Below are 12,132 nucleotides of genomic sequence, written 5' to 3'. Positions count from 1 at the left end.
TTTTACGACCCTACGAAAGAATCAGATCAATAATTATGACCTGACGCCACCTTGCGGCCCGTTCTAAATTTTGTTAGTATTGCCAAAGGGGTATGTTTACTGAGCCGGAGAAAAATCTGAGTACGGGTCGAACCACTGAATCGAATCAGAAATTCGGTCTTGGTGACCTCCATTCAATATTTTAAGACCCTAGGAAAGAATCGGATCAATAATTATGACCTGACGGCACCTCGCGGCCAGTTCGAAATTTTGCCAGTATTGCTAAAGGGGTATGTTCACTGAGCCGGAGAAAAAACTGAGTATCGGTCGAACCACTGAATCGGGTCAGAAATTCTGTCATTGTGACCTCCATACAATATTTTATGACCCTACGAAAGAATCGAATAATAAAATATGCCCTGACGCAACCTCGCGGCCCGTTCGAAATTTTACGAGTATTGCCAAAGGTGTAAGCTCACTGAGCCGGAGAAAAAACTGAGTATGGGTCGAACCACTGAATAGAATCAGAAATTCGGTCATGGTGACCTCTATACAATAATTTATAACCCTACGAAAGAATTGGACCAATAAATATGCACTGACGCCACCTCGCGGCCCGTTCGAAATTTTGGCCGTATTGCCAAATGAGTATGTTCACTGAGCCGGAGAAAAATCTGAGTACGGGTCGAACCACTAAATTGGATCAGAAATTCGGTCTTGGTAACCTCCATACAATATTTTATGACCCTACAAAAGAATCGGATCAATAATTACGCCCTGACGCCACCTCACGGCCCGTTCGAAATTTTGCTAGTATTGCCAGAGGAGTATGTTCATTGTGCCAGAGAAAAAACTGAGTACGGGTCGAACCACTGAATCGGATCAGAAATTCAGTCTTGGTGACCACCATTCAATATTTTATGACCCTACGAAAGAATTGGATCAATAATTATAACCTGACGCCACCTCGCGGCCCATTCAAATTTTGCCTGTATTGCCAAAGGGGTATGTTCACTGATCCGGAGAAAAAACTGATTACGGGTCGAACCACTAAATCGGATCAGAAATTCGGTTTTGGTGACCTCCATACAATATTTTATAACCCTACGAAATAATCGGATCAATAATTATGCCCTGACGCCACCATGCGGCCCGTTCGAAATTTTGCCATTATTGTCAAAGGGGTATGTTCACTGATCCGGAGAAAAAACTGATTATGGGTCGAACCGCTGAATCGGATAAGAAATTCGGTCTTGGTGACCTCCATACAATATTTTATGATCCTATGAAAGATTCGGATAAATAAATATGCCCTAACGCCACAACGCGCCCGTTCGAAATTTTTCCAGTATTGCCAAAGGGGTATGTTCATTGAGCCGGAGAAAAAACTAAGTATGGGTCGACCTACTGAATCGAATCAGAAATTCAGTATTGGTGACCCCCATACAATAATTTATGACCCTACGAAAGAATCGGATCAATAATTATGCGCTGACGCCACCTTGTGACCCGTTCGAAATTTTGCCAGTATTGCCAAAGGTGTATGTTCACTGAGCCGGAGAAAAAACTGAGTATGGTTCGAACACTGAATCGGATCAGAGATTCGGTTTTGGTGACCTCTATACAATATTCTATGACCCTACGAAAGAATCGGATCAATAATTATGCCCTGACGCCACCCCGCGGCCCGTTCGAAATTTGCCAGCATTTCCAAAGGGGTATGTCACTGCGCCGGAGAAAAAACTGAGTATGGGTCAAACCACTGAATCGGATCAGACATTCGGTATAGGTGACCTCCATACAATATTTTATTATCCTAAGAAAGAATCGGATCAATAATTATGACCTGACACCACCACGTGGCTCGTTCGAAATTTTGTCAGTATTGCCAATGGGGTATGTTCACTGAGCCGGATAAAAAACTGAGTATGAGTCAAGATCCCGGCACGCCTAAGCACATCCCATAAGACATCTCTAACCCAGTCATGACGATACTTGAATCCCGGCAATTTCTTACATTGGAGGGCATGCTCACCAAATCTATCTAAACAAGCTTTTTTTACAAATGGTGCATGATTCATCTGGAAGGAAAAGAGGAATCATAAACCGGTATTTAAGTATGGTTGTGTATTCAACTGCCGACATCTAAAACTGCATTTTGTCTCAGGGTCATATCGAATCACTCCTCCAAATCATGTACGTGTTTACCATAAAGAGCACTCGCCAAGGTTTGTTGAGGTTTCTTGGGGGCGGTCTCCTTATCAGTAAAACCGTCTAAATCAATGTCCGGGAGAGTTGTTCCAATATTACCAAGTGCAAAAGAGTAGTCAGGATCTACCCCCATAACACCAGCGTTTCACAGGATGTGGTCCAGCAATTTCTACTACTGGAACCTGGAAGCCATAAAGGCATATGCGGAGACATCCTCAGCCGAGAAAATTCCTAAGCCTCCGCAACGCATAGGGAAGGAAGCCAACCTCCACTGGAGGTCCCCAAAATGCGGTCATCCACACACAACAATATCTTCAATTGACCCCCGCAGACCCGCATCAAAGATGAACACAGCCTCTTTGACATGTTCAGGTTGACAAGTCCGAAGCCCAAACACTAACTTAGCAACCCTCATGCACGAGCGCAACAAAAGAAACTCACTTTGGGGGTCCCTCAGGTCCGACAGACGTTTCATAAGTTCAACCGCCCTCAAAGCTCTTTTAGTTGCCAAATACCGAATAAACCCTGCATCCCGACTAACCACTCCCCCCAGGAGTCCCTTCATAGGCTTGCTAATCTCGCCAGGAATAAACCCAACACTTTCTATTTTGGCATGTTTTTTCCCGTTTGATGTTATGAAGACTATGAGTTTCTCTAATGAGAGGTCTCAAGAATACAACCACATTACATTTATCTCGGGTTTGTTCCATGAATGCGTCCCTCCCTCTCTCCTTTACCTCTCACGAACTTTATACGTGTTTCTCTCTACTTCATGTAAATCTAAATAGAAACGTTTTATAAAACCGTTAGATTTAAAACAGAGGACAGCCATTTATTTATTAAGATCCACCGTGTTTGAATTAAGACGGATCATGCTCGGGTTTCTTTCGTTTAACTAACAGGCCATGCCCGGGTCAATCCATTTAACCAAATGTTATATTAACTATATTTTCCTGTAGTAAACAATGTGAAAATTCCAAGATATCTTCAACTGAATCTTACAAAGATTAAAGACGATGATCAAACATACCCGCTGTTCTTCGATGAGAAAATATTAAAAGATTAAGATCATATGTACATACGCACATTTTGTTATCATGCAAGACGAGAAATTCAGAAGCGGTCATGTCACTTTATTAGAAAACGAGTTCCAACACTGCAGGATCATCTCGAAATTAAAAAGCTAAGTACCCCTATAATGGTCAGTCAATTTGATTCAGTTAGCAGATTCATCATTCATGTATATGTTTAAACTTTAAAGGGTTCATGACAAGTAATTATAACCTCATATGCACACACTTTTATAACTAAAATAACGTCAACTGGTCATCAAAGTTTCAGGGTTTGACGAAAAGATGGACGATCTATATGGAATCTGAAGGTGGTTGTTGATTACTTGGAGTCACGATGTTTGTTGGTGCGGTCGTGGATGCAGCCATTGGCTGAACAGCCGCATTTGAAAGGTTTAGTTGTGTGTATGGCATTGTTGTATTTGGTGGCATCATCCCTTGACTCTGCATACATGAGCAAAAAATAAAGAAAAATTAGAGAGTTGAAAAAGCATTAAATAGTTATACAAATTTTGGTAGGTAACACGTGAATTTCCTAAGTTAGTCGCCTTTTTATACCTGTTGATCATGGCTAATATTCCGCATCAGATTTGACACCACGGGAATCTGTTGTAGATGATTCTGATGTAAATCTTTTGGCAATTGTTGTATCTGCTGGTATTGTTGCATCTGCATATTATACTCTTGCATTTGCTGCTGCTGCTGGTACACCTGTAACCAATACTGCTGGTACTGTTCCTGTTGTTGATAAAACTGGTGATACTGATGCTGTGTTTGAGGTTGTGTTTGAAATTGTTGTTGTCGTTGTTGTTGGATGTACTGTTGCATTTGCATCCATTGTTGCTGATTCTGGTATTGATATTGCCACATTTGATTGTAAGTTTGTGGGTTCTGAATCACCCCAGGTTGTTGTTCACTACTTTGCACGGGATACTGAACCATTGGTTGACTATTTTGAGTCAACATATGTAATTGGGATGCAGAAGCAGGGTTCTGTGGCTGCTGCACATTTGGCACATGCTCAGGAGTAGTGAGCATGTGATTAATTATGCTGGTTTCTATATTTTGTGAAGCAATTTGCTGTGGGCCGGTTTTAGGTTCACGATCATGTTCATGTTCGTCGTGTTCATGTTCATCGGTTTTGTTTTGTTTCTTAGCAGATTCGGTGGCTGGAACGGGGTTTTGATTGGCAGCAGTAGGGTTCATGGTATCTTCTTGTTCTTGGTCTTTCTCTGTGGCTGGAACGGGGTCTTGATCATCCTTTTGTGATAATCCTTCTAATTCTCCAGCCGCGTTATCGTCAGATTGTTGAAAGTGAGTATTTTCCTTCTCGGAAATGATATCATCCATTTCTCTATTCTGGTAGGCTGCAGGCTTGTTAAGGTCAATGGGTTGACTTTTGGAAGTCAATGACTTGTGTTCTTCACGCCTGGTACTATGAACCCTAGATGGCTGCTTAGCGACAATACGAGGCGTCTTTTTTCTTGGTTTTTTGGGGTCATTTGAAAGGTGACTAGAAGGGTATTTTTGTAAAAAGGTACTCCTTATGAGACGCGGGAAATGTTTAATGTGATGGTTCCATGCCTTTCTTATATCATGGGTTGTTCCACAATAGTCAACAAACTACAATCAAATTAAGATGACCATAATTAACGATCAAACTATAAATAAATTGATTCAAATTTCAAATTAAAAGATCTAACCTTCAAATACAAATTTGACAAATCCTCACGATCTTTGGAGCTTAAACCTTGGGAACTGTCCGATCCAGAAGTTAAAGCAGTGTCAACAATGTGATCAACAGCATCTAAATGTTTTGATCCTTCGTGCAGCATTGCAAAATTTATCAATTCCTATAAATAGTAGAATAATTAGTCCATCCTCCTTTATCTGATTCACTATAACTAATGTTGGCAATTATAATTCGTTTGTATACAAATGGGTCAATTTGGATTATGTTTGGATTAAGCTAAAAGATTTGTCTGAAAAGGAAGACCTTAAAACAATCGAGCGGGTCAAATGGGTTTAACGGCATCCAAAACATATTTAAATATATGACCATTACAATTGGTTTTAATAGTAAGAATTATTATTGAAATGTTTTAGTAAACATATTAACTATTGCTGTATTAGTACATTAATTATTTATAAATTCATAGTTGTTTTAAATAAAAAGGACAATATACCTCTATAAGTAATCTAGAAAAAGGCACTTGCTGAATACCGGATATTAGCAAGTCAAAAGCATCATCTGCACTACCAGTGATCTACAAACAGAAAGCACTACCCAATTAGAAAGAATATTCACAATCCAAAAGCACAACAACAATAATAGTAACAATAATGGTACAACAACAATCATACCCAGTAAATCACACAAATAGCCAAAACTATCAATAGGGTTTGGGGAGGGTGGAATGTAGACAAACCTTACCTCTCCCTAAAGAAAGAGAGGTTAGTGAGACCCCCGGGTCCAAAAATAATGAAAAATATATAAAAGTTTATAAAATAGAAAAAAAAATAGAATAGTAGTAGAGATAATATACTAGAAGCAATATAATACTAGTAACATTAACAACATTTTATCATAGATCGATGAAACAAAACTAAGGTAAAATTAAGTCAATATATATATATGGGAAAGTTAACGTACAAATGAAATTAACGTGCTAAACGTGAGAATCAAGTAGAGTAATTATATATACAAGTAGAGTAATCATGTAATCACATAATTACTCTACTTGATTCTCACGTTTAGCACATTACTTTTATTTGTATTTGATCCAAACCCTATATATATATATATATAAAACAGCAAAGCAATAATAATAATAATAATAACAATAATAATAATAAGATACAAGAGTTATACAAGAAATGATCCAGTCTACTCCTAAAAGTCCTTAACCTTGATTCTACGTCTCCAACAGGTCCTATCTTCAACCATGTCCCCAGAGAGGTGCAAGTCTAGCAAATCACGTCTAATCCTCTCATCCCAAGTCAATTTTGGGCTGACTCTACCCCTCCTCCCCTCTATAATGAGAGTTTCCACTGATCTGACGGGAGCCGTTGTCTTACTCCGTGTCACATGTCCAAACCATCTCAATCAGCCTCTCTTATCTAATCTGATATACTAGCCACCCCTAATCTCTCCTGAAAAACCCTGTTTCTTATTCAATCTAACCTTGTGTGCCCACACATCCACCTTAGCATCCTCATCTCCGTTATCTCCAACTTTAAAGAAAGACCAGTTGAACATTTTGCATCAGACACCCCAATAATGTATATACAGCATTAATTACACTCTCATTTTAATTTATTCCTTCTTGGCATCACCCATGATAGGTGCTGCTAGTAATATCTATCATTTCCCCATTTAACTAACTAAATACTTCATGGACCACTTAAAGAACTATCAATGAAAACTAATGTTTTTACCTAAACAGTGGGATTCAACAGATGTTCAAAACGATTTAACCTTTACCTCAAAACATTAAATAATGCAAGCTTGAAGAGTTTAAACAGTAACAATTTCAAAACAGAACTATGTGCATGTACATTGAACATTAAGAATTGCATTGTATATATGTTATTACTAAGGCCCACAGTTTCATCCATTGGTAGTAAGAAGTACAATCAATTGAAAAAAAAATAACTAAAGAAAATTTAAAAGCTAGAATAATAAGTTTAAATACCAGAAATTTAAGGCGGAAAAAGTGAATATACAGGATAGGGATCGTGCTAATTTTCTGCTTCTTTGCTGCTATTTTGAGTGCTTTATCGTAAATTCCCAAAGCCGCATTCTTATTTCCCTGTTTATTATCAACGGTCAGTTTCAGTCACAAGCAAGAACTATAAATTCAGACAATTCTCACGATTGCATACCAGACGTGCTTCCATATTAGCCTCATATATTGCAGTATCAACAAAAGACGAATCAGACTCGGTATCACAAAGATTAAATGCAGCACGAGCTCCCTCAATATCTCCTATTTTCTCTCTGAATCTTGCATTGAAAATGTGCACTTCTGACACATTCTGCACAAAATATATAAGAAACGTGAAATGATCGATCTATCACCTCTCAGGCTAGCTTGGAAACTCTTTTGCAATATTGCAATACTATAAATGATATGTTTGAAATGTTTCAAGTTTTTACAAAAATACCTTCCAAATTATCTACTGACAGTGTTAACGATGAAGTGATTCTCTTCATATTGTAAGTGATTTCTAATAGTGTACTAAAAGAAAAGTTTGTGAACATGCTAGAGCTGGCAGCTTCATATCTTCAACTCATTTACTTATGATTGGTTTGATTTTGATTATAAATTATCTCTAACAAGTAAAAATAGCTAAAAAGAAATGACAATAGATCAATCAATCAATCAATCAATCATGCCCAGTAAAATCCCACCGACAGCAAAGCTATAAGTAGGGTCTGGGGAGGGTGGGATGTAGGCACACCGTACCTCTATCCAAAGGAATAAAGAGGTGGCTTCCAGAGAGACCCTCGGCTCTAAGTACATGTGTATGAAGCAAAATAAAGGAAATCAAAGTTTAACAGTTATATAAAAACTACTACTAATTATAATAATATTAATAATAAGATCACAGTTTAACAGCTATATAAAAGCTAATAATAATTATAATAATAATAATAATAATATATGTAAGGGAAATACCATTATGGTATGTGACCTAAATAAGTTAAGTCTAAGCCCTAAGGTATTCAATTCTCTCTAAAAATCCTTAACTTTAATTCTACTTCTCCACGAATTCCTATCCTCAACCATGTCCTCGGAGAGGTTTAGGTCTATCAAATCATGCCTAATCCTCTCATCCCAAGTCAATTTCGGTCGTCCTCTACCCCTCCTCCCCTCTATAGTAATGTTTTCTACGGATCTAACAGGATTCGTCGTCTGTCTTCTCTTTACATGTCCAAACCATCTCAATCTCCACTCTCTTATCTTGTCTGCTATGTTCGCCACCCCTAATCTCTCGCGAAACACAACGTTTCTTATTCGGTCTAGCCTTGTGTGCCCACACATCCAACGTAGCATTCTCATTTCTGCTACCTCCATCTTCCGCACTCGTGCCTTCTTGATGGCCCAACAATCTGTTCCATATAGCATTGCAGGTCTAACTGCCACCCTATAGAATTTTCCCTTTAGTTTAGTCGGGAAACTCTTGTCGCACAATATACCTGTGGCTGCTTTCCATCTACACCATCCTACCTGAACTCGGTGGGTCACATCACTGTCTAATTCCCCATCGCTCTGTACAAATGATCCTAAATACTTGAACTTCATTACCTGCGGGACCACCTGCCCTTCAATTGTGATCTGTGCGTCTTCATTGTCGTTTATCCCACCAAAATCACAGTGGAGGTACTCCGTCTTAGATCGGCTACGCGAGCAGACATTAGCTATTACTAAGAAATTTTGATATATTCACAGTGATTCGAAGCCTTTTTGATTAGTTTTAATAGTCTTTTTTTATAGAAAAAAAGAACGACAAGAAAAAATATATTTTGTAAGCTCTCCATGTATCCTTTAGTCCTACAAAATACCATACGAAATAGAACGCTTAGAAGGGATATAAAGAAATTCTTTGATGGATTCTTCCCAAAGGAACGATCTATTTTATTTGACTGATGGGGCCAACAAAAAATGAATTATAACAAATAAAAAAATATCTAAAACAATCTAAATCATAACTAAAATCAAGAAAATAATCTTTAAACCTTTTGTCTCTAAGGTTGTTCGCCACTTCTCAAGCCTCACAATGACAATAGATGTCGTTCAAAAAAAATGACACAAAGGTGCATACAGTGTTAAAAGCATACCTTTAAAAATACTTGTGTTGCCCTCTCCAGAGCGAAGTTTGCTAGTTCTCGCCCCCCATTGGATTCCATAAACTCCACATACCGCATCCAAAACTCGGGGTAATTAGCACATGGAATTAAGCATCTTTCATAGACTTTTACAGCCTGTAAGTAAAATAGTAAATATTGGATATAATACTTAATCTTATTCAGTAACTCATGTATCCATCTGCACACTGCACAATATTCAAGCATACCCAGACAAAGTCCTCTTGCTTTTCAATGAAATCCAAATAATTATGCCAGTTTTGTAGATCCTCGTCATCAAGTGGTTTTACATTGAAAAGGTCCCTCTCCATATAGTTCTCAAAGTAATCTATTTGTTCATGTAGTCGGCATGATTTGTAATAATACAGCTCAGCAATGACATTTAACTTCTTTAGAGCTTTTGACCTCAGGTCAACACTGGAGGAATCTTGCAGTTCCTTAATGGCATTATAGATTTCATCATTAGATGCAGCAGCCTCTATGTATGAATCAGCTACATATGGTTCAAGATTGAAACTTTTTGAAAATGACATATCCTCTTCCACAAAAGCAGCCAACTCTTTAAAACTGAAATATAAAGATGAAATAACTATGAACACTATAACAAAGACAGGGCTGTGATAAGGTACATAAAAAGTAAGGCAGACATACTTGTCATAATACTTGTGTAAACTTTTTGTTGGAAACTTTAGGGCACGGATAAGTAAGTGTGCAAGAACACTCCATTGCTGCTGAGATAACTCAAATCGAATGTACAGATCCCATAATTTATGACACAAGAAATCTTTTCCAACAAAAGACAGCCCTCTTTCAAATATTCTGTATTAAAAAAAAAGAATAAATTAAATCAACTTTACCTTCATACAACAAGAGAAAACAAGAATGGCTCAAACGTCATCAATTAATGAACAAAATAATGAATGTAGAAGTTACCGACGAACATCAAATGGGTCAGCAAAAGCATGTATACTGAAGCTGCAATAGTCAACCCACAATGCAACAGAATATGTTGCAGATTGCACTGCCTGTTCATATACTTCAACAGCCTTCTCCACATTGCAAAGCCGGGCCATGTGATCTGCATACTTCTTCCAATATCCATGACACAATGGAAACCAGGAAAGAAACGACTCGTAAACTGATGATACTGCTTTTATGTTGTCCTGCAGTAATTTTACATAATATTATTTTGTCAGATCAACCAGATAAACTATTGTATTCTAGTTAGTTCGAATTGATAACATAGCGGGTTGTGTTGACCCGTCAGCAAACTTGACGCTTATTTTATCTTACCTTTTTTTTGTAATTTCAGGAGTACTTAATATATTATACGTTATTACAAAGCTGTAATCACAGGAGAAATCCAAATTATTTTACTGGGGCAACTTAAGAGGCTGTTAACACTTACACGTCCACTATTAACACATATACAGAGCTAGATAATATAACTTGCTAGTTCAGTAGTTTGACCCTTCAGCAATAAAATATAACTTGATTTGGCCTACTTTCCGTACCAATGTTTATCTCAGTAAGCTAATCCATATATTATCATTGCTCTCTCTACTGCCTTTAATAACTTTATGATAATGAGACTCTATATCCAAATTGTTCTATCACATAACAAGCTGTCTTTTTTATAAAAAAGACAACACTTAATATGAACCAGCAACCAAGGAAGTTTAAAAGTGTATACAAAATATCTATCGGTTTGCAATAATGCAAAGGAGCTAACCGGGTAAGTTTTCTCAATCTCTGAAATGAGTGCAGTCCAAGAATCGAAGTCCAAGGAGTCACCAGCAACAACTTCATAAGCATCTTCAGGAGAACCAACTGGTAATCAACTAAAGAATTAGAGTTGGATAAATGAAAAGCAGCCGTTGAAGCATAAACACGGTAGATTCAGTTATAGTTCATGATGAAAGAGATTCAGAAAATTTATATTCATTGCAAAGAAGGATGCTCGCAGCATGTTTTCCTTGCATGAATGATGAACCACAGTGTTTTGGTGTGCATCAAATGTAATCTATACTTTGTAATTCTTTAAAGTCTCAGTAAATCAATCAAAGTGCTTGAAGTTTGATAAAACTGATTCTAATTCTAACTTTCAAATCATCTAGGGTCACATATTCCAACTTCACCTAATCAGCCCCTAAAATCAGTACCAGTAGAAAAAGGTCAAGATCTTTGAAGTACTTGAAAAATTACACTCATTTTAAAAAAATTAAATATAAAACTCTGTGTGTGTGTAGTTTTGAAAAGTTCCATATAAATAATCCAATCCGACTATCGCTAGTCGGTACCCCACCGCCCGACTAGCAGTGGCGAAGCTTGAACTGACGCACCGGGGGGGCCGAGCTCAAAATGTATACAAAATTTCACAAACGAGGGGGGGGGGGGGAATTTTCGGCCGAAAAAGGCTAAACTTACACTACGTATAAAATTTTTTGGCCAAAACGGGTAAATTTACACTGCTGCGCATAAAAACAGGGGGCCGGGGCCACCCCGAGCCTCAATTAAACTTCGCCAATGCCGACTAGTGCCTAGCGAGTTCTATGACGCTGAATAAAAATGATTCGAATTCTAAAATTAAACTCATTTAGGATAAAATATTCCAAATCAGTGTTTAGTGTACATCGTAGATGGAAACCGATCCTGATGTCGATCCTGAACCCTAACTTTTGCCAATTTAAATCAGCTCAGCAATAATCACCTTCCAAACAATCGTATGCTGCGAGTGTAAACCCTAAGGCACTAAAGGTACTGTCACAGGCCATTGCTACTGTAGTCTACGATCGCTATGGAATAATATGATACTAACAGCAGCATGTAACTAAATAATAATAATATTATTATTATAGAGAAGTAAAGTAGAGTGAACTGACTTTCCGGTACGGTTTCCATGGCGGAAACATCGTCGGCAGCGTTGGCCAGTATCAGCAGATCCATTAATATGCTTCTTCTGTAAATGTAATAGTAATAGCATTAGCATTAGCATTAGCA

General features: G+C 37.8%; 1 protein-coding gene across 1 annotated transcript; it reads right to left on the bottom strand.

Moving 5' to 3' along the window:
- Positions 1 to 3,323: 3,323 nt before the first annotated feature.
- LOC143636737 (pre-mRNA-processing factor 39-2-like) lies at positions 3,324 to 12,132 on the bottom strand. Its single transcript, XM_077104252.1, has 12 exons — positions 12,015 to 12,132; positions 10,865 to 10,962; positions 10,066 to 10,295; positions 9,784 to 9,951; positions 9,342 to 9,699; positions 9,106 to 9,249; positions 7,146 to 7,298; positions 6,956 to 7,072; positions 5,447 to 5,527; positions 4,964 to 5,113; positions 3,819 to 4,883; positions 3,324 to 3,704 (listed from the first exon to the last, which is right to left on the bottom strand). Exons 1-12 carry the CDS (start codon positions 12,076 to 12,078, stop codon positions 3,555 to 3,557), a joined length of 2,778 nt encoding a protein of 925 aa, XP_076960367.1. The 5' UTR covers positions 12,079 to 12,132; the 3' UTR covers positions 3,324 to 3,554.

The sequence above is a fragment of the Bidens hawaiensis genome, unplaced genomic scaffold, assembly GCF_021521415.1.
Source record: "Bidens hawaiensis isolate Kalapana, Puna unplaced genomic scaffold, B.hawaiensis_p1.1 tig00008041_1, whole genome shotgun sequence".
Taxonomy (NCBI): Eukaryota; Viridiplantae; Streptophyta; class Magnoliopsida; order Asterales; family Asteraceae; genus Bidens; species Bidens hawaiensis.
The sequence above is the reverse complement of the archived record's forward strand: the minus strand, read 5'-3'. Positions and strand labels throughout refer to the sequence as shown.